This window comes from Oryzias latipes, chromosome 3 (assembly GCF_053564925.1).
Source record: "Oryzias latipes strain Hd-rR chromosome 3, Olatipes_Hd-rR_3.1".
Classification (NCBI taxonomy): Eukaryota; Metazoa; Chordata; class Actinopteri; order Beloniformes; family Adrianichthyidae; genus Oryzias; species Oryzias latipes.
In genome coordinates this window covers 7,853,005-7,871,026 of record NC_136239.1, presented here as the reverse complement: position 1 = coordinate 7,871,026, position 18,022 = coordinate 7,853,005, and the positions used below count along the sequence as shown (strand labels likewise).

General features: G+C 39.2%; 1 protein-coding gene across 1 annotated transcript in view; it reads right to left on the bottom strand.

Moving 5' to 3' along the window:
- Positions 1 to 7,091: 7,091 nt before the first annotated feature.
- LOC110017121 (uncharacterized) overlaps positions 7,092 to 18,022 on the bottom strand; it is a 55,857-nt gene continuing 44,926 nt past the window's right edge. The window contains exons 4-7 of the mRNA XM_078944992.1: positions 12,780 to 12,817; positions 12,662 to 12,705; positions 8,978 to 9,134; positions 7,092 to 7,141 (exon numbers count right to left, since the gene is read on the bottom strand). Coding sequence (XP_078801118.1) covers positions 9,082 to 9,134; positions 12,662 to 12,705; positions 12,780 to 12,817 — 135 coding nt within the window. The 3' untranslated portion in view covers positions 7,092 to 7,141; positions 8,978 to 9,081. The remainder of the gene's footprint in view (positions 7,142 to 8,977; positions 9,135 to 12,661; positions 12,706 to 12,779; positions 12,818 to 18,022) is intronic.

Genomic DNA, 18,022 nt, shown 5'->3' with positions numbered 1-18,022 from the left:
GAAGTATCAAGTATTATTTTCTTATTTTTAGCTTTCACTTATTTATTAAATTCTAATTTTAAAATTATAGAATCTTTTGAAGTCAAATAAGTTCAAATATCTCAACCAATAGAACGACATCACTATCAAAAATTCAAAATGATTACCGGTACTAAACATAAAACTATATAATCAATTGTTCTCTACTTTAACATGAATAAGAATTTGCACCAGTGGAGTTTATATATCTGTTTTCGAATTACATTTAGAAACTGCTTTAGGTAAAATAATAGGAACCCATGATATTTACATTTTTACAAATTCAAGATCTGAATCTATCGAAATCAACTGCCTACCTAGGTGTGCAAAAATCTACAACACCTAAAATACACACAAAAAAAACTTTAGGGATGAAAGGGATTCTTTCAATATGCTGTTTAGTAAAGAGAAAGAAAAAAACAAGAACTTGATAAAAATAGCATCAAGGAAAGAGAAGATCAGACTGTCAATGACAGCAGAAACTACACTGAGGCAAATGTGTTAATTTATTCAGTTATTCTTTACCACTCCTGTAGCTTTGGCAGTTCCATCTTTAATGAATTACTCCACCTCTGCAGTGTCTTAAGTCAAACACAGAATCCCTTCCGAAGCAATCGTTGATGTAATTTTTTTAACCACCTTCATGCAGCCTCATTTGTAGGGTGTTAAATAGGTGTTAACCTATTTTTTTTTATATTGCTCTTTTGAGTTACAAACAGTGATAACTGGCTTTGTGTTAAAGCTTAACAGGATCTGAGTTTGGAACAATAAGCTGAGATGTTGTTGCATTCATAACTGATGCTTCATAGTGCAAGAAACTGAAGGCTAACTCCTGTACAGATGCTTCCTCTGTGTCTCCTGCTCTTGAAATGGCTCTTTTTGTCGGAAGTCATTAAACAAATCCCAGTCTGGGTCTAAATGTAATAAAATGATTAATGTAACAGTTTAGTTCACAGTCTGCAGCGTTTCTGGAATGCAATAAAACTTTATTATTCCTTTGAGAGTCTACATGTCCACAAATATGTGCAAATAGGTGTGTGCATTTTTGCAGTTAACATATATTTTGCACCTGCTCTTCTCCTTGGAGTGAATCATAATTATTTTAAACTTAACAGCAGGTTCTCCTTTGTTGAAACAAATTAGCTTCTATCAACTCTTGCAGCTCCTTTGAACCAGAGCGCAGTGTGCCAGTGAGCCGCCCCGCTGCGCCGCAAAGGGAGGCCTTTCCACTGTGACTCTACAGCCTGCTGTGGTGACCGGCAACACTGACACTGCCTGTGCAAAAACAAACTACGGATGTTTGTAACAGATAATTCAACCTCAGAGTTTAGGCATTACACTGAAAAAGATTTGACAAGCAGAGTTTAAACCATAAATGCCACCTTTTAGAGAACTCCCATTAGAAATCCCATAGACTTGTTAAACAATAACTTTAAAATTACAATTTTATCATCAACTATACATGAGAACTGGACTGAGTTCGCTGTGTAAACAGCTGTTACTCAGTCATTCTATTGGTCAGAAAAAACATTATTTGATACCCTTTATTTAAAACATGGTATTGCTTAGTTTTTTTTCCATTATAATTGTTTCTTAATTGAAATATTTTCAAGTTAAAAATGAACCAATCAGAAGCCTCAATGTGATGCCTGCTGGTCCCCACGTCCAATGTTTAATTGATAGGTTTAGTGGAGATTGTTTTCAAGTTCACTCCTGATTGGCAAGAGTTGTTGCCATAGAAACATCAACTCTGACTCGGACCAATCACTGCTTACTGATCTGGTTAATTATCTGGCTCCAACATGGCAGCGTCTGTATCACAAAAAAAAACAGCAACTGAATTGACTTCATTGGGTTGGAGCCATAAGGGGGACGTCCCTCACTCAGTCCAGTTCTCATTTACAGTCAGTGGTTTTAACATACATTTTAAGTTTAATTTAAAACACAAATACATTTTGTTTTATATTTTCTTTTCTTCCAAATTGCAAATATATATATATACCAGTGAGTGCTGAAAATCAATGCAACATTTCATACTATAAACAAAAATCCTTATTTAGTCCTTGATTTTTGACCTTAGATACAATGTGGTTGAATGAATCATCTGTTACAAACAAGACAAACATGATGTAAATTTTGCTGCAAAAAAAAGCAATTTCTGAGATGGGAAAATTAACTAAATTGAAATGTAGTGATGAAAAATATTCTGTGGAGCGTCTGTGGAAGAGACAATTATCCTTGTTGTTTCTCCAATTAAAAAAGGTGAAATTCATGTCCACCAACATTCAAGCATCACTGCAGATCCTCCAGAAATAACAGCCTCAGAGTTCATTTATATTTTGAAGAGCAAATTCAGCAGATATGTGATGACAAATATTTGGTGTGATGTAGATGAAAGAAGTGAAACAGAGGGTTTCTTCAAGTCTCTGCAAACCAAATCCCTGCCTCAACCCTTTGAACAAAGAACACATAAGACAAAGCACAGTTTCACCAAACACACACACAAATGCACAATGTGAGCCTCAGTTTCCATAGAGACAGGGCACTCTGGACATATTGAGGATTTATTAAAAAGCCTCCCTGGCAGCAACATTCTCTCTGCACCCCTTGAGCAAAGACACCCGGCGTCATCGTTCTGCCACAGCACAGAGAGCAGAGACAAACTCTTCCTGACCTGCTACTCCTAGTTTCCTGATTGTAATCAGGCTAAAATTCAACTACAACCATCAGCTCAAAAAAACTTCCTTACGAGAGCTGACATTGAAATAGTTGAGATCGAGCCCCATTGGGTTCCTACCAAGAGCTACCAAGACAGTCTCACTGAGAGAGTTAAGACCTAATCCTCCCAATGTTCCCATTAAAAGCCAACTGCTTACCTGCAAAACAGCTTTAATGAACATCATTTAATTTAATCAAATTCAGAGAGCAGCTTTGAGCCCTGAAGTCGCTAAAACAGGGGTCGGGAACCTATGGCTCGCGAGCCATATATGGCTCTTTTGATGGTCACATGTGGCTCGCAGACAAATCTTTAATTCAATTTTTTTTTCTTCATTAGACCAGTCCTTCTCGTGCGCGATGCGATGGCAGAGGCGCGCAGTAGTAGCAGTGCTTAGAGAGAGAAATCTGCGCCAGCAATAGTATACGTTTAAAATTGTCTATTAATTCACAGAGTTTGTACCACCCGGAAACCTGTGAATTGCCGTGCCTAAAACGGCGCGCTCCCGTCTCTGAGAAAGAGCGCGCAGATGCGGGGACGGGATGTGTGAGGGAGAAAGCAGAGGGTGGGGCTGAGGTGTTGTGGGGACAGGCAGCAGGTGAATCGCGCAGGGATTGTAAAAACGTAAAACCCGCTTCCCGTCACTCACTGCAGCGTGTGAGTGTGTGTTTGGCTCCAGGTCCGCATGTGATCAGTCTTTGTCACATCTACAGAACATTCAGACCTACGATCACGTTTAAAGTCTCAACGCCTGCATGAAGCAGAAACTCACCAAGTAAACCAGACTAGACCATCAGCAAAACTACCACGAGAAATACTCATCATTTATTAGCAACAGAATAACAATGTTATTAAAAAGAATCCACAGACTTATTGTACTTTAAAAATGTTGAAATTACATCAAATGCACACATTCACTTGTATTTTAGTTTTAAACATATTGTCGCGGACTGAGTTGGATGGCTGTTGGGCCGCGTTAAAAGTTCTGGAGTTCATGGAACGCGTCAAGCAGAGATCTGATTGGCCCTCAGTTCTGTCGCTCAGCCTGTTGTTAGGTAGTTTGGACCAATGGGGTTCAGCTATGGGCCGAATAAGGGAAAGGGGAGGGCTGCAGCGGGAGCAGGTGAATATAAAGTTGGGAGAAGCGCTCTCGTCTCGGCGAGAGAGATTCAGGAGTTGCTGAATTAATTGTTCGGCGTTTGTTGCGGTCTGCAGTAACCCGAATAAAGAACCTTAAAAGAGGTTAAGTCTCCGTGCCTCAGTGTGGGAAAGGGACGCTACATTATTGTATGGCTCTTTCGAAATTACATTTCAAAATATGTGGCGTTTATGGCTCTCTTGGCCAAAAAGGTTCCCGACCCCTGCGCTAAAACTATAAAACTGAACAGATAGAAAAAACCTGAACATGGCATCAAAAACCAAACCATTTGATGGCTCCTATTGGTCATGACAGAGAGTGTCCAATTAGACTTTTCCAAGAAATGTTAGAACAAAAAAGTGAAGTCTCACAGTGCAGAGGGTTGTTTTGGTTCAAATTATTGGTTTAAGTTATTAGGGCGGCCGTGGTGCAGCGGCCCCTGATTGTAAGAATGCAAGTTCAATTACTGCCACAAGCCGAAGTGTTTTTGGGCAATACACTGAACCCCACCTTGCCTCTGGTAGAAGGTGTTCAGCAGGGGAGCCGCCACCAGTGTATAAATGTGTGTGTGAATGGGTTTGTGACTGTAAAGCGCTTTGAGCCTTCGAAGAAGATAGAAAAGCGCTATTCAAGTATACGCCATTTACAGACCTTAAAGGACCTATGTATATCATGCTATTCTAAGCCTTTCAGACTAAACTTCATCCATGTATATGATTATTCTTTACCTTTGGGACACTAATGAATGATTCTCATTCAGCTTCCTCAAGGGATGTCATGTAAATGGAAAGTGCCAGTGTGGTGCGTGTGGTAGGTGTATTGTGCAGTATTTGCTAGCATTGTGTAAGTCAAACTACTTCTTAATGTACTGTTGTAGTGCTGTCGAACTACGCCACACTATAGAAATACGATCATATTTTCCCTATTTTAGTTACACTACAATGGCTGCTCGTTCTTTTTAGAATCCATTTTAAGATTCTTTTATTGGTTTTTAAATCTTTACATGGCTTGATACCTGTCTACCTCTCTGAGGTGATGCAGCCTCGTTACCTTTTTCTCAGATCAGCCGATCCGCTGCGTCTAAAAGCACCAAAACAAAGTGCAAGTTTAAAGGGGACTACACTTTTTCTGCAGCAGCCTTAAAACTGTAGAATGATCTTCCACTTCATGTTAGAGTGATCCTCACTACCTATTTTAAAGTCTTTTTTAAAACCCCACTTTTTTAACTTGGATTTTAACACACAGTTTTTCTTGATTTATTCCTCTGCTTTGTCAATGATTCTATTCTATTGATTGTGTAATGTCGTGTAACAAGGTTATGAACTTTTCTATGTACGTCTTAATATATTTTGTGTAGTGCATTTATATCCTATTGTCTTTCTGTTTAGATAACTGTACTGGACTTTGGGACTGAACAGACAATTGAAGTGCTCTATAAATAAAGTTGGTTGGTAAGGTGTAAGTACTGGCTCTTTACTGTTCACCTTTCAGAATATCTTTGTAGGGGTTGCCACAGGAAATCAGCTTTCACTGATTCCCACAGGTGGTTTGGCAGAGTTTTTACACTGGACGCCCTTCCTGACGCAACCCTGCACTTTCAAGGTACAGGGAGACCCAGATAGGCACTAGCACAAAACATGGGGGGCAAACAGTGATAGTCCAACACCACTGAGCTATGCAGACGTCCCAGAGTACTGGATCTTTACTGACCATGAACAAATGCTATGCCCACGGGTTGTGCAGATGATACGTAAGTGCCCACAGGACGCTCCCTTGGGTGCACTCTGATTGTCCAATTACCTCATTTCAAACAGTCAGGGTGCATGTAAGGAGAACACACTTAAATTTCATGCAGGCCACCTGCGTGCTCTGTACAGGTTTACCCATTCTTCGTCTGCAGACAGCCCAGATCCACCTGTGAGGCCAGATGTGAGTAAGGCATAAAGCAGGCCCATTTCTCTTTAAAACTGCTGTTTTTCTTCAAGACACCACATGCAGCTCTACCACTCTAAAAACTAAACCTAAATGAAGAAAATAACTTGTTTTGGGAGAATTTGTTTCATTTATGTTGCAAGAAAAACAAGATCAGTAGAAATTTTGTATTAGTCAAATTTTGGCCAATTGAGTTTTGTTTTTGTTTTTTACAATTTTGCCATTCGGAATCAGATGTTTCAGTGTTAGACATTTTAAAAGAAAATCTCCTTATTGTAAGGATCAAAGCCCTTACCCAACGCTTACATTTTGGAATGGGGATGGCACAAACATTTTTGTCTGCTGTTGCAACTTAAAACGGTCCAGCAGTGGTGGGAAATTGGAGATATTCCTCTTAGTTTTGCCTAAATCAAAATCATTTTTCTTCAAGAATGTTTAAGGAAAACTGTGAACATCTGTTTTCCCAGCAAACATTGTGGTAGTTTTAGGAACAACTATTCATTTAAAAATACAGATCAAACACCTTTTTAACTTTACCAGGACTTTTCATTTAGAAACATAAGAGGAGCAGAAAAGAGGATTGACTTATTTCCAGATGAAGACGAGGGGCATAAACCAAAGTGTTCGCCATACTCCAGTCAAAGAGCAAAAGAGTTTTAGCACCAAAGACATGCAGGGGGGAAGGAAAGATGAAAGCAGAGATGACGGATGATGGGCCGATGGTGGGAGCAGCAGAGTCAGGGCTGCTCATTTCAGGAAGGGAAATCAGTTTCCTCTTGGTTTCCCTGAGGCTGTTCCACATGAGCACCGCCGTTCTCTGCTGTCTGCATCGAAACACCAGTCAGCAGTGACATTTGCAGCCACAAAAGAGAGAGCATAGAGAAGTACATGGTATCCATTGTTTCATGAACAGTCCAGGAAAAATCTTCGTCCAAACCAGAACTTGAGAAGCATGCGGAGGGATGAATGTCAAGAGAGTTTGGCACAGAGGGTAAATCGGAAATGGAAACAGGGCAAAATAAGAAAGTTGTTCTCTTGACTGAAAAGATCAAATATGACTTTGAGGGCACGGCAAAGATAATGAAAAAGGGCAACCAAGGCTTTCTGAAGACAAAAGGCAGAGAGACAGAATGAATGTGACTGCCTGAGCCCATTTGTAGTCTTCAAGTCTCATGAGGTTTCTGTGTGAATCCCGCTTTCACTTTAGCAGCTCCCCCCACTGCCCTGCCTCACCCCACAGACACGCGTCACACTACCTACCTTTGAAGTTTCCAGGCGTGCTGAATCTTTTTATGATCACTGCCGGGGGTACAAGCCACACAAGCAGAACGTGGAGCCTGGGACGGAGGAGAGGCCTCTGATTTACGTTCAAGTTCACACAGTCGGCCGCACTTCCAGCAAAGCTCAAACTGATGGGAGATAACTCCCCAGAAAAGTCCTTATAGCATTTGAAGAGGGTCATATGCAGCAGCCCTGCTGATTCAAGCCAACAGGGGAAACCAACTACATGTTCACACTTTTGCCAGCCTGTGTAAAAGAGAAATTGAGGCCCTTCAGTATGTGCGTGACTGGATATCAGGGTGTGGGACACTCCAGAGTTATCCAAACCCTTTTAGACATGTGTAACTAATAAAACTGGAGTTCATTCAGCTTTGTCTGCACTGAAAACTCTTTGATACTTGCAAATATTTATTGTTTTTAGACATTCAAGATTTCTTTCAGTTTTAGCTTATCTTTGTACACCTTTCCAAGCTTTTCACAAAATCAACACGATACACATTTTCTTTCATCTCATTTAGAGCTAGAATTGACATTTTATTATTTCAACATGAAATTATTATCAAAATTAGTCAAAATTCATTTGCTCCAAACTTTTTGGTTTAAGAATGTTAATTGTCAATATTTCTGTACCAGAAATTTTGATTTATGTTCCATGAATAAGTGCTAGTTTTATATTTTTGAGGCTTTATTAAGATGGGCCAACTAGAACTACGTTCATATTCTCATTTGGCTCACATTTAGTTTTAAAATGAGTCATTTAGTTTTTTGTCACTGTAATCAAAATAAATTACAATTAGGTACATAAAACTCAAAAAATACAATCCATTTGCCTAGAACTGGCAAAAGAATGCTCATTGGGATGTATAACACTCAATTTAAAATATTTCTATCTAGGAGTTTTTTAGCTTGTTTTTCCCTTTTTGAATGCTTGTGTGCTTGTTTCTAGATTTTAATATTGTAAGATTTCTTGTTAAGTTAAGCTGACTTTCTACATGGACAGATCATATCAATACCTTGTAGTGATTTTCTAAGTGATTACTGTTCTTTTCTTATTTTTCGGGTACCTCTTCAGTCATGTGCAGCAACGAAAGCATCAAAAGAAAAAAGATGTCAAACACTCAAAAATCCTTCCTGTTTGTCAGTGAACCAGTTTGTCATCAGTATCCAAACAAAAAATGTTGTAGAAACCAAGTTTGTTATTTCACTTCTGCTTTTAAAAGCACTTAAAATTTACCAAGATATAAATAAAACAGCTCTGAGCTGCAAACCCTGCCAGACGCAACATCACAGAGAACGTCACATTCAAAGGCAGTGAGGTGGGGAGATCAAGGATTCACTCTACCACGCTTTCCTCTCACCCTTTTCTTAATTATGTATTTATTCAGTCTATATCGCTTTAGTATTTCACACATTCCCCCTTCTTCATTGGGGTTTTCTTCCAATCCATTATTTGTTTTTTCCAAATGCCTACGTGCCGTCCAGACAGCAGTGAGGAGCAGAGCCGAAAGCTTTCACTTTGTGTTTCCATGAGGTTTGAACTGAAACCAATGCATGAAGGAGTCAAAGTCTGTTCAACACTTTTTCTTCTGTTTCCTAAACATATAAAAGTACAAATGGAACTTATATTTAATTTTAAAGCTGTGGGCTTCGTCCAGTGAATCACCATGTCAGTCCTACACCGTTTAAACTGCAGCAAAACAAAGACAGTATTACCCAAAATTAGCTCTCTTTTTAACTTGGAATCTTATCAAGACCCTAGACGCGGGAAAAAGAAGCTCCTTTAGAGGGAAATAAACCTCTTCGAACTCCTGTAGTGCAGCTGAGAGTTCACAACTCCAGGTGAAGAGACAACACCAGAAGAGATTTATACACAAACGCAAGAAAATGCTTACCTATGCTTCTGTCTGTTGTAGTGGGAGAGAACCTAAAGCGCTGGAGGACGGAAAATGTTCTTTAAGTTCTTGCTGTTTGGATTTGAAACGCAGACAGCCAAGTGTCAGCAGACACTCAGGTGAACTTGGACCTGATCAGATTTCTCGCCTCTGCTTCCTGTTAACACATCAATCATCACAAAAACAGGTTGAATATTAACAAGCACACTCTCTCAGGGTGAATGATGGATGACGTGAAGCTATAAACACCAAAAGTGAGTGGTAGAAAAGCAAAGAGGGAATATAAACTGCTCCACAATGTGTAATTTCCTACACCTTAAGTAAAATTGAGATCCAATACTTTTCCAAAAATAACACTTGAAGTAGAGAAAATGTATTTATTAATCACTGAGTTCTTCCTCATAAAAATCGGAGTTTGGTCTGTAATGTGCCTCACTTCAACTATGAGAGACACATTTTAATAAAATAATCCAGGAAATCACCCTGTAAATTTTTTGAAGAATTTACTTGTATAATGGTGCAAAAAATAAGTATTTGGTCAATAAAACCTTATCTGAATACTTTGTAATGTAATTCTGGTTGTCAATGACAGATGTCAAACGTTTCCTGTGAGTCTTCAGCAGACTTGAACTGTAGCTGCTACTTTGGTCCATTCTTCCTTGCAGATCTTCTCAAGAGCTGGGATGTTTTGAAGCTGATGTTGGGAAACAAGGACTTTTAACTCTGAACATAGATTCTTGGTTGAACTGAGGTTTAGAGACTGGCTGGTCCACTCCAGAACCTTGAAATCCTTTTTACGTAGCAACTCCTTCATAGCACAAATGGTATGTTTGGGATCACTGTGATGCTGGAAGATCCAGCCATGTTTTAATCTCATTTTTCTAACTGACTGAATGAGTGTTTTAACACCTCAAACAATACCATACAAAAGAAAAAATATAAAACTTTCCTTTAGCTCTTTTTTGCGTTTATCCCCTTATTTCTTGGTAACCAAATAGTAGGGGTGTAACGATACACGTAGTTGAACCGAACCGTTTTAGTACGGCAGTTTTGGTGCGGTTCACTTCTGTATCGTTTCGGTATGTTTATTCTTTTTTTCCCCGCATATGCATTGTAACGACCCAACTGCTTTGTTACTTGTAACAGGGAAACGAGAGCCGAGCTGCTAATGAACTAGCTGCGTTGGCTGTCCTTGACCATACTACACACTTTCCGGCATTAAAACCCATTTATTATGAACACACATGAACAGCGTAACAACATGAACCTCACTTCTCGTCTTAGCTCTCTCAGTGATGGTGAAGGATTCAACATACAAGATTTCACACTTCCCATGAGTCTTAGTGGCTATAGGCGGGGCTAACCCCCAGGTCGCCACAGTGTTAACTTTGCACCGAGGTGGAAGTAATGTTGGCTGTGAGTTTCCTCCGAGACGCTATTAGGTGACGGACGGTAAGCATGTCAACAAATGGCTAATGCAAACGTGAGGCCAGAGATGAGGACACCCCCCATCTCCTTATGCTCTCCTGTGTGGGAACAATTTTGATAAGTCGAATGCTGTGTGTTGACATTATTACATAAAGATCGCGTATGCCACAGGTAACGCATCTAATCTGTTAACCAACTTAAAATGGCATCATCCGATTGTAACAATTGGGAATTATTACAAGCGGAACAACAACAAAAATGTGCAAGTTAAATGTTGTTTTTTTCAGGCCAGTGTTAACTATTCAAAGTTTTTGGTTCCTGGCAGTTAATAGGTTTTCTTATTTTATTAAGCAGATCATCTACATAGGTCAATTTTTTTTATTGTTGTGTAAAACCAATAAATGCATTTTGCAAGTAATTATTTTCTGCCTTATTTTAACCGCAAAAATACAGAAAATAGATAGATGGATGAATTTACTGACTTGAAGGACATTTTCCCATTAAGACACATAAAAAAACAGATTCTGCAATACAGTTATAAGGACAAATAAGAGTCTATAACAGAAGGATTTGGACACCAGAACAGATAACGATAGTTAGAAAGGCTGGCGAATCCCAGAATCTGTTTATAACTAGTAAAGAAAATCTTGGTTATCCCACTATGAAGGGACCAAACAATCTCTCTGGCAGCTTTAACAGGGTGTGGCACTTGAAGGCAATTAATTTAGGCAACTAGCTGAGCAATCTTGTATGCATGCAAAAGACTAGCAGCTAATCCAAAGTGCAATATGCAACATATAATTAAAGACTTGTTTGGTAATGTTTAATATTGATGCTTGGTAATATAGGGGTTGTGGCTCTCAGAGGATTCTGCACTCTTCTGGTTCTTTCATTTCCCGCTTTCTTACACACACACAAATGCATAAGCACCTCATCACCTCACTTGCATACCAAATAGGTCTCTACAGCTTAATAGCAGTTCTTTTTCATTGAGAGCTTGTGCTGCAATAAACCATTAATAAGGTTGGGACCAATGAACTCACTGAAGACATCATTGATGCTTAATTGAATTCATGTGAGGTGACGCGAAGGTGATAACATACAAATTTACCCAATTGCAGCTCAGGCTAAACATTTGTATCTGTCAGTAGATTACTGGTAATAAATATATGGCACATTAACAGGAATGAGTGGGAATAATAGGTACAGATGCAGCCGAGGCACAGTGGTGAAAGAGGAAAGGAAGAAGGACTCCCCATTTCATCATCGGCTTCATTCTTCCAGAATCCCCGACTAAATAAACGTGACTTGAGATGACTATCAGGCACGGCGACGGTCTCCAAACCTCATCATCCAAGCCGCAGCAAGACTTTGGTGGGTCAGAATGAAGGTTTTAGATTGTGTGCATGCAAGAAACATTGAAAAAGGTGGAAGTGAGTCTCTCAGAAAACTATGGTAAAGAACAGGAGAATGAGGGCCATGAGAGTGATAATAAAAAGGCTTTAAAAAAGGAAATAGTTTCAAATCTTGAAAAAATAAAATCCTCTTTTGCAAATAACATCCCAAAAAATAGCATGTATTCTATTACACAATACAACACCTGTGACACAGTGACTTGGTGATTAGTGGTTAGCGCTCTCGCCTGACGGTGAGAAGGCCCTGGTTCATATCCCGACTGTGTGGATTTTGCATACCTGGGTTTTCTCCGGGCCCTCCTGTTTAATCCGACAGTCCAACAGCACGCTCATAAGTTAATTGAAGATTCTAAATTGCCCCTAAGTGTGAATACGAACGAGTGTGTGGCTCTGTAACAAACTGCCAACCTGTTCAGCTAACAGTAGGTGGGACAGGCTCCAGTGACCTCGAAAGGAATTCAGCAGATTCTGAAAATGACGGATAGCAATAAAACAATGTCTGCCTATCACTGGATGTACAGTCATCTTGAGATGCAGCAGTTGCCATGTCCAGCACTGTAATTCATGAATTCATAGAGGAGTCCAGCTTGAGAGCAGCAGGATTGTTGTATCCCATCGGCCTCAGTATTAACAGTAAAATGACCTTGGACACATAAATCTCCTGGAAGCAGTTGTTACAGCTCCACAAATTGGCGACAACTATCACACGGTGTCTAAGTGCTGGCCTGCAGATCGCGTCGCAGTGTGGTCGTTCCTGCTGCACAGACGTCAATTCCCTCAGTTTAGCCCCTCCATAAAAGAAGTAATCTCCCTCAGTGTAATCTTACTCAAATTCACTTACTGGGTTGGTTCTCAATGATGTTCTGTGTCCTCTGCACCTTCTCTCTGCTTAGCAGCACAAAAAACCAAATGAATAACATCTGTCATGTGCATGTTACCACGGTAACCGTCTCTGGCACCTAGAGCAGCGGTTGACAGCTCGAAAGGACTTCCTGTGCTGAAACACCAGAAGACAAAGACATTTAGCAACAGAAGGATAATCTAAGGAACAATTTGAACCAAACAAAACAACATGTAGCTCTTCAGAAACTTCTTTTTGTTTGTTTTATTGCTTTGGGATTTGGCATCACAGGATTAAGTTGTGATTAGTTTTGCTTAAGTGCTGACATGGCAACTTTGCTAAAACCTTGAGGAACCAGCATGAATAGCAAAACCAAACAAATGTTGTAGGAATCATTTTCAGACTATTTTCTAGGACAACAGTTTGTTGCTTTCATACATACAAAGTCTGACAAAGGTTACTTTACTAATAAATGAAAACAATAATAAACACATTTTCTGCATTAAAAGGTGCATTCTTCTGTCTTTTTTTCCAACCAAGGAAATGCCAGGATGCCGTATAATCCAGACATATGGATTAATTCTGGTTGTGTTTACTGATTTTGAAGCAATTTTCAAAAGTACACAGCGCCCTGTCACAATGTCAGTCTGTTTTCACAAGTTGCAAACAAAGTTGGGATTGACAGGTGTTGTTAATATGCTAACCTGCTAATGTGGCTAACGTTTAGCGTGTTACAAACAAGATCTAGAGTTACTGTGAACACAGTAGATAAAGTCTGACTGATGGACTTATCTCAGACTCTTCTCGCTTAATGCAATTTATAGTACAGTCTGCTTTATATATGAAAAATAGGGTCAACAATAGACCAGTCACTGACTGTGCGCCTTATAACCCAGCGCCCTTAGACCTGTCATTGTATCATCATAAGTTTTTCTTCTAATTAAGTCACTTTATTTCCAATCTGTCCCTGCAAAAAAGAGAAGAAAACAATAAAAAATGTATTTGGTTTATTATTGTTTTGTAGTTATTTGCAAATCTCTTAAAATGTTTCTGTTCATTGTGTGTTTTAAATATAGAAACCTGGAGAAAAGGGGGATGGTCCCAACACTTCTAAAGTGAATGAAGTGTGCATCACTTAAGCAAAAGCTTTTTCCGATTAATTCAGTTTTCAGAGAATTATTTTCCATTTATCTCCTCTAGTGTTATGAAGCAATACCACTGGGATATTCATCGTCCTGTCCACTGCCAACTCTTCCCATGCTCTGCATCTCAGTTTGGGCTGGTTTAATTGGTAGATGCCTTTCCATCGTGTCTTCAGCCTCCAGCTGTCTCTTCTCTGCAGAGCCTCTGCCTCCCTATTAACCACCGTCACAAAAAGCAGCCCAGTCCTCATGATGTGGTGCTTCCACATCAAGGGGGGAACAATCTCCTTTCCTTGGAGACTGAGGTCTTTCAGGTGAATTATCACAAAAGTCCAACTCTGGAAGAGACTTGGCTGTCTGAAAAGACAGGAACAGTTCTGCAGTTGCAGCAAATTAGTCTCAGGGGCCCAAAATTCAAAGTTTCACTACATATCTCTGTTATTCATCCTTTAGAAGGGGATTGGGATCACTGGAAACTGGTCAGATTTTGCCATTGCCCAATGTAAAGTCTTGTATAAAACCCCATCTGTTTTGCTGTCCATGCAGCTGTGCATTTGACCTGAGTTAAAACTATAAAACCAACAAATGACCACAGGGTTGGTCTATCTTCTATCAATGTTCCACACTGCTTCATCCCCAGTTTACAAACCTAACCAAGACTTAAAGACCCACTATGATAAAAGTCCTGTTTTTGGTGTTTTTAAAAGACCTACACCAATCAAAATCTATTTTTTGTGCTTTTAGGTGTATTATAAAGTTCAATCCTTGCTATAACCACCCCTAAAGTGATATCTTAATCCATTCCCACATTTCTGAGTATTCCTCTAAAAAACTTCTCTCTGAGCACCAGCCTCTCCCAACCCACGAAAACGAGCGGTTTCTCACGAGCTGACAAGTGAAGAACCGACCTTACAGGAAGAGTCTGCACTGCCAGCACCCGACTAACACACACACCCGCTTTCTCCGTGGAGCTAGCAGTGATCGTCTCTAGGATGACGTCATGAAATGGGCAGCACCCACAAGGACCCAAAGGCGGAGCCTCAGAGATCGCGTCGTCTTACATATGAGTTAGAAAATAGCTTATCAAATAACTTACTAAATAACTAATATTTTATTAAAAATGCGTTCTTTTGTGTGCCAAAGGTAATATATTATCATATACATGGATGTTGTTTATTACAAAGGCTTAAGAAAAGCAAGGTAAAAGCTCTTGAACTTGTTCTTGTGGCATTTTTCTCACAATTGAGGATATATATAAGAAAATTAAGCCTAAATATTGCATTTCTGAGTATTTCTTTATTCAAATCATTGTGAATAGGCATTTGAAAAAGAGATGGTTTAATTAAAAACCGGCCTAACTCAACAAGTGTGGAATAGAAGCTACAGAGGACCCACAATTCTACTCCAATTGTGAAAAACATGTGAAAGCTAAACCAAACAGAGAAGAACAGAGATTAAGAACATGAAATTAAGATGGATTTTTGCACATTGGCCGTGCTGCTTTCAGTCTGTGAACATGTTAGAGACCAGAGTATGAGACAAAGATCCGATGGACAATTGAGTATATTAACAGCAGCTAAAATACCTATACAGAATGTATAATTAAATTAAAGGGGTCCATCCAATTGGTCAAATGCATTGCAGGAATTTATTTGAATCGTTAAATACTTCAAGCTGCCATAAGATTGTTTTAGCAAATTATCATTTATTGCAATTTTCCTTGACTTTTGCAATATGCGTCTTGCACAGCCTGATATCGCAATAACGACAAATTTGCGATTTATTGTGCAGGCCTAATTTTTATGCAAATTTAATCTTATTAGACAGATGGTTGATCAAGCTCAGCAGTTTAGAGGAGTTCCAGCACCAAAAGAGGAGGAGTCATCTAAATGAATTCTTTGTTTTTACCCAACCAATTTTAGATATTTTGTATGGTTTTTTTTTTATTAAAGTATTGTAGAACATAAATGTCTTGACTGAAAGAGTGTCCATTAAAAAAATCCCCAAAACACAGAAAAAAAACTGGTTTTAAATCATGAAAGGTAAAATACAGCAGATGTAATGCTGAGGATGTTTAACTTCTTCAGACTGACATAAATGTTCAGGTCTCCATTCACTCTCTACACTGACAGTCATTGAGTGTGTTAGGCCAAAAGCTCAGTCTCTCTGTGGATTCACTTTTCACCAGACTATAACTATTGCAGTGAGCTGCTAATCACAAGTGTCAACAAATATATCAATCTCTAGCCACTAATGGCCAAATTACCATGAGGAAGTTGAACCCATCACCACAACCTGCCAAATGTCTCTGTCACAACTCTGGCTGCTAAAAAGAGCAAACACCCACATCTGCCAAGTCAGATCCCTGGAGAGCACAACAGCCCCCCAGCTACTGGAACATCACTCATCCTCCAACCAGCACTTCACCACAACTGCAAATATAAACTGGTAGATTTGTATGGAGCGAAACAGAACATCTACAATTTCCCACAGGGAAACGTAAAAAAAAAAAACATTTAATCTCCTAATATCCCTGGCTTCAAAATTTCTAGGTCAAATATTTAAATTCAGCTCAGTGGTCAGAGGCCCATATCAATGGCAGAAACACAAAACCTCTTCTCTGAAAACTTTTAGATTTTGAGTTCTTACATTAAATAGTGGGAACTAGTATACCTCCACATTTTCAGTGAATCTTCAAGTAAATCCTGCCCTTTTTTGCGACATAAAGGTCACAAGACCAGATCCCCCTATAAGCACTGACTGGAATATTTCAAACATTTTTCTTATTTCCTGGAAAAAAGGATTTTATCAGATAAGAGGTTTGGTATTTTGGCCACTGATATAGAAAACAACTGGCTCAGCAAAAAAAAGTGCTTTTAGAAGAAATATTGTGATAACAGTATTTATAGGTTATATCAAAAACCAAATCAATCTGTATAATTTATACAAAGTGAACGATTATCAAACCAAACTACTAGCCGGGGTTTTACACCATTCTACATTGTCTGATTTTTAAAAAAATGGTTTTGTAAATTATGGTGGAAAATAAGTATTTGGTCAATAACAAAAGTTCAAATCAATACTTTGTTATATACCCTTAATTGGCAATGACACCGGTCAGAGGTTTTCTGTAAGTCTTCATTAGGTTTTCACAAACTGTTGCTGCTATTTTGGCCCATTCCTCCATGGAGATCTCCTCTAGAGCAGTGATGTTTTGGGGCTGTCGCTGGGCAACACAGACTTCCCTCCAAAGATTTTATATGGGTTAAGATCTGGAGGCAGGCTAGACCACTCCAGGACCTTGAAATGCTTCTTATGAAGCCAGTCTATTACCTGGTGAGTGTGTTTGGGATAGTTTTCATGCTGAAAGACCCAGCCATGTTTAATCTTCAATGCCCTTGCTGATGGAAGGAGGTTTTCACTCAAAATCTGACGATACACGGCTCCATTCATTCTTTTCTTTACACGGATCAGTCATCATGGTCCCTTTGCTAAAAAGAAAACAGCCCCAAAGCATTACATTTCCACCCCCATGCTTTACAGTAAATATAGTGTTCTTTGGATGAAAGTCAGCATTCTTTCTCCTCCAAACACGACAAGTAGAGTTGTTACCAAAAAGTTTTATTTTGGTTTCATCTGATCGTAGGGGCATTTTCCCAATCCTCTTCTGGACCATCTAAATGCTCTCTAGCAAACTTTATACGTGTCTGCACATTTACTGGCTCACCGTTTTTGCAATCATTTTGACCCCACGGAGTGGGATCTTGCAGGAAGCCCCAGAGGGAGATCATCAGTGGTCTTGTGTGTCTTCCATTTCCTAATAATTGCTTCCACAGTGTATTTCTTCACTGCTTACCTATAGCAGATCCAGTCTTCCCAGCCTGGTGTAGGACAACAATTTTGTTCCTGGTGTCCTTAGACAGCTCTTTGGTCTTGGCCATAGTGGAGTTTGGAGTGTGACTGTTTGAGGCATTGGACAAGTGTCTTTAATATAGATAACCAGTTCAAACAAGTGCCATTATAAGGTAACGATTGAAGAACAGAGGATCCTCTTACAGAAGAAGTTACAGGTTTGTGAGAGCCAGAAATCTTGCTTGTTTGTAGGTGACCAAATACTTATTTACACCATAAATTCTTTATAAAATCAGACAATGTGATTTGTCTTGATTTTTATTTTAATATCAATCTATGGATTTACTGAAATAATTTTGTATTTTGT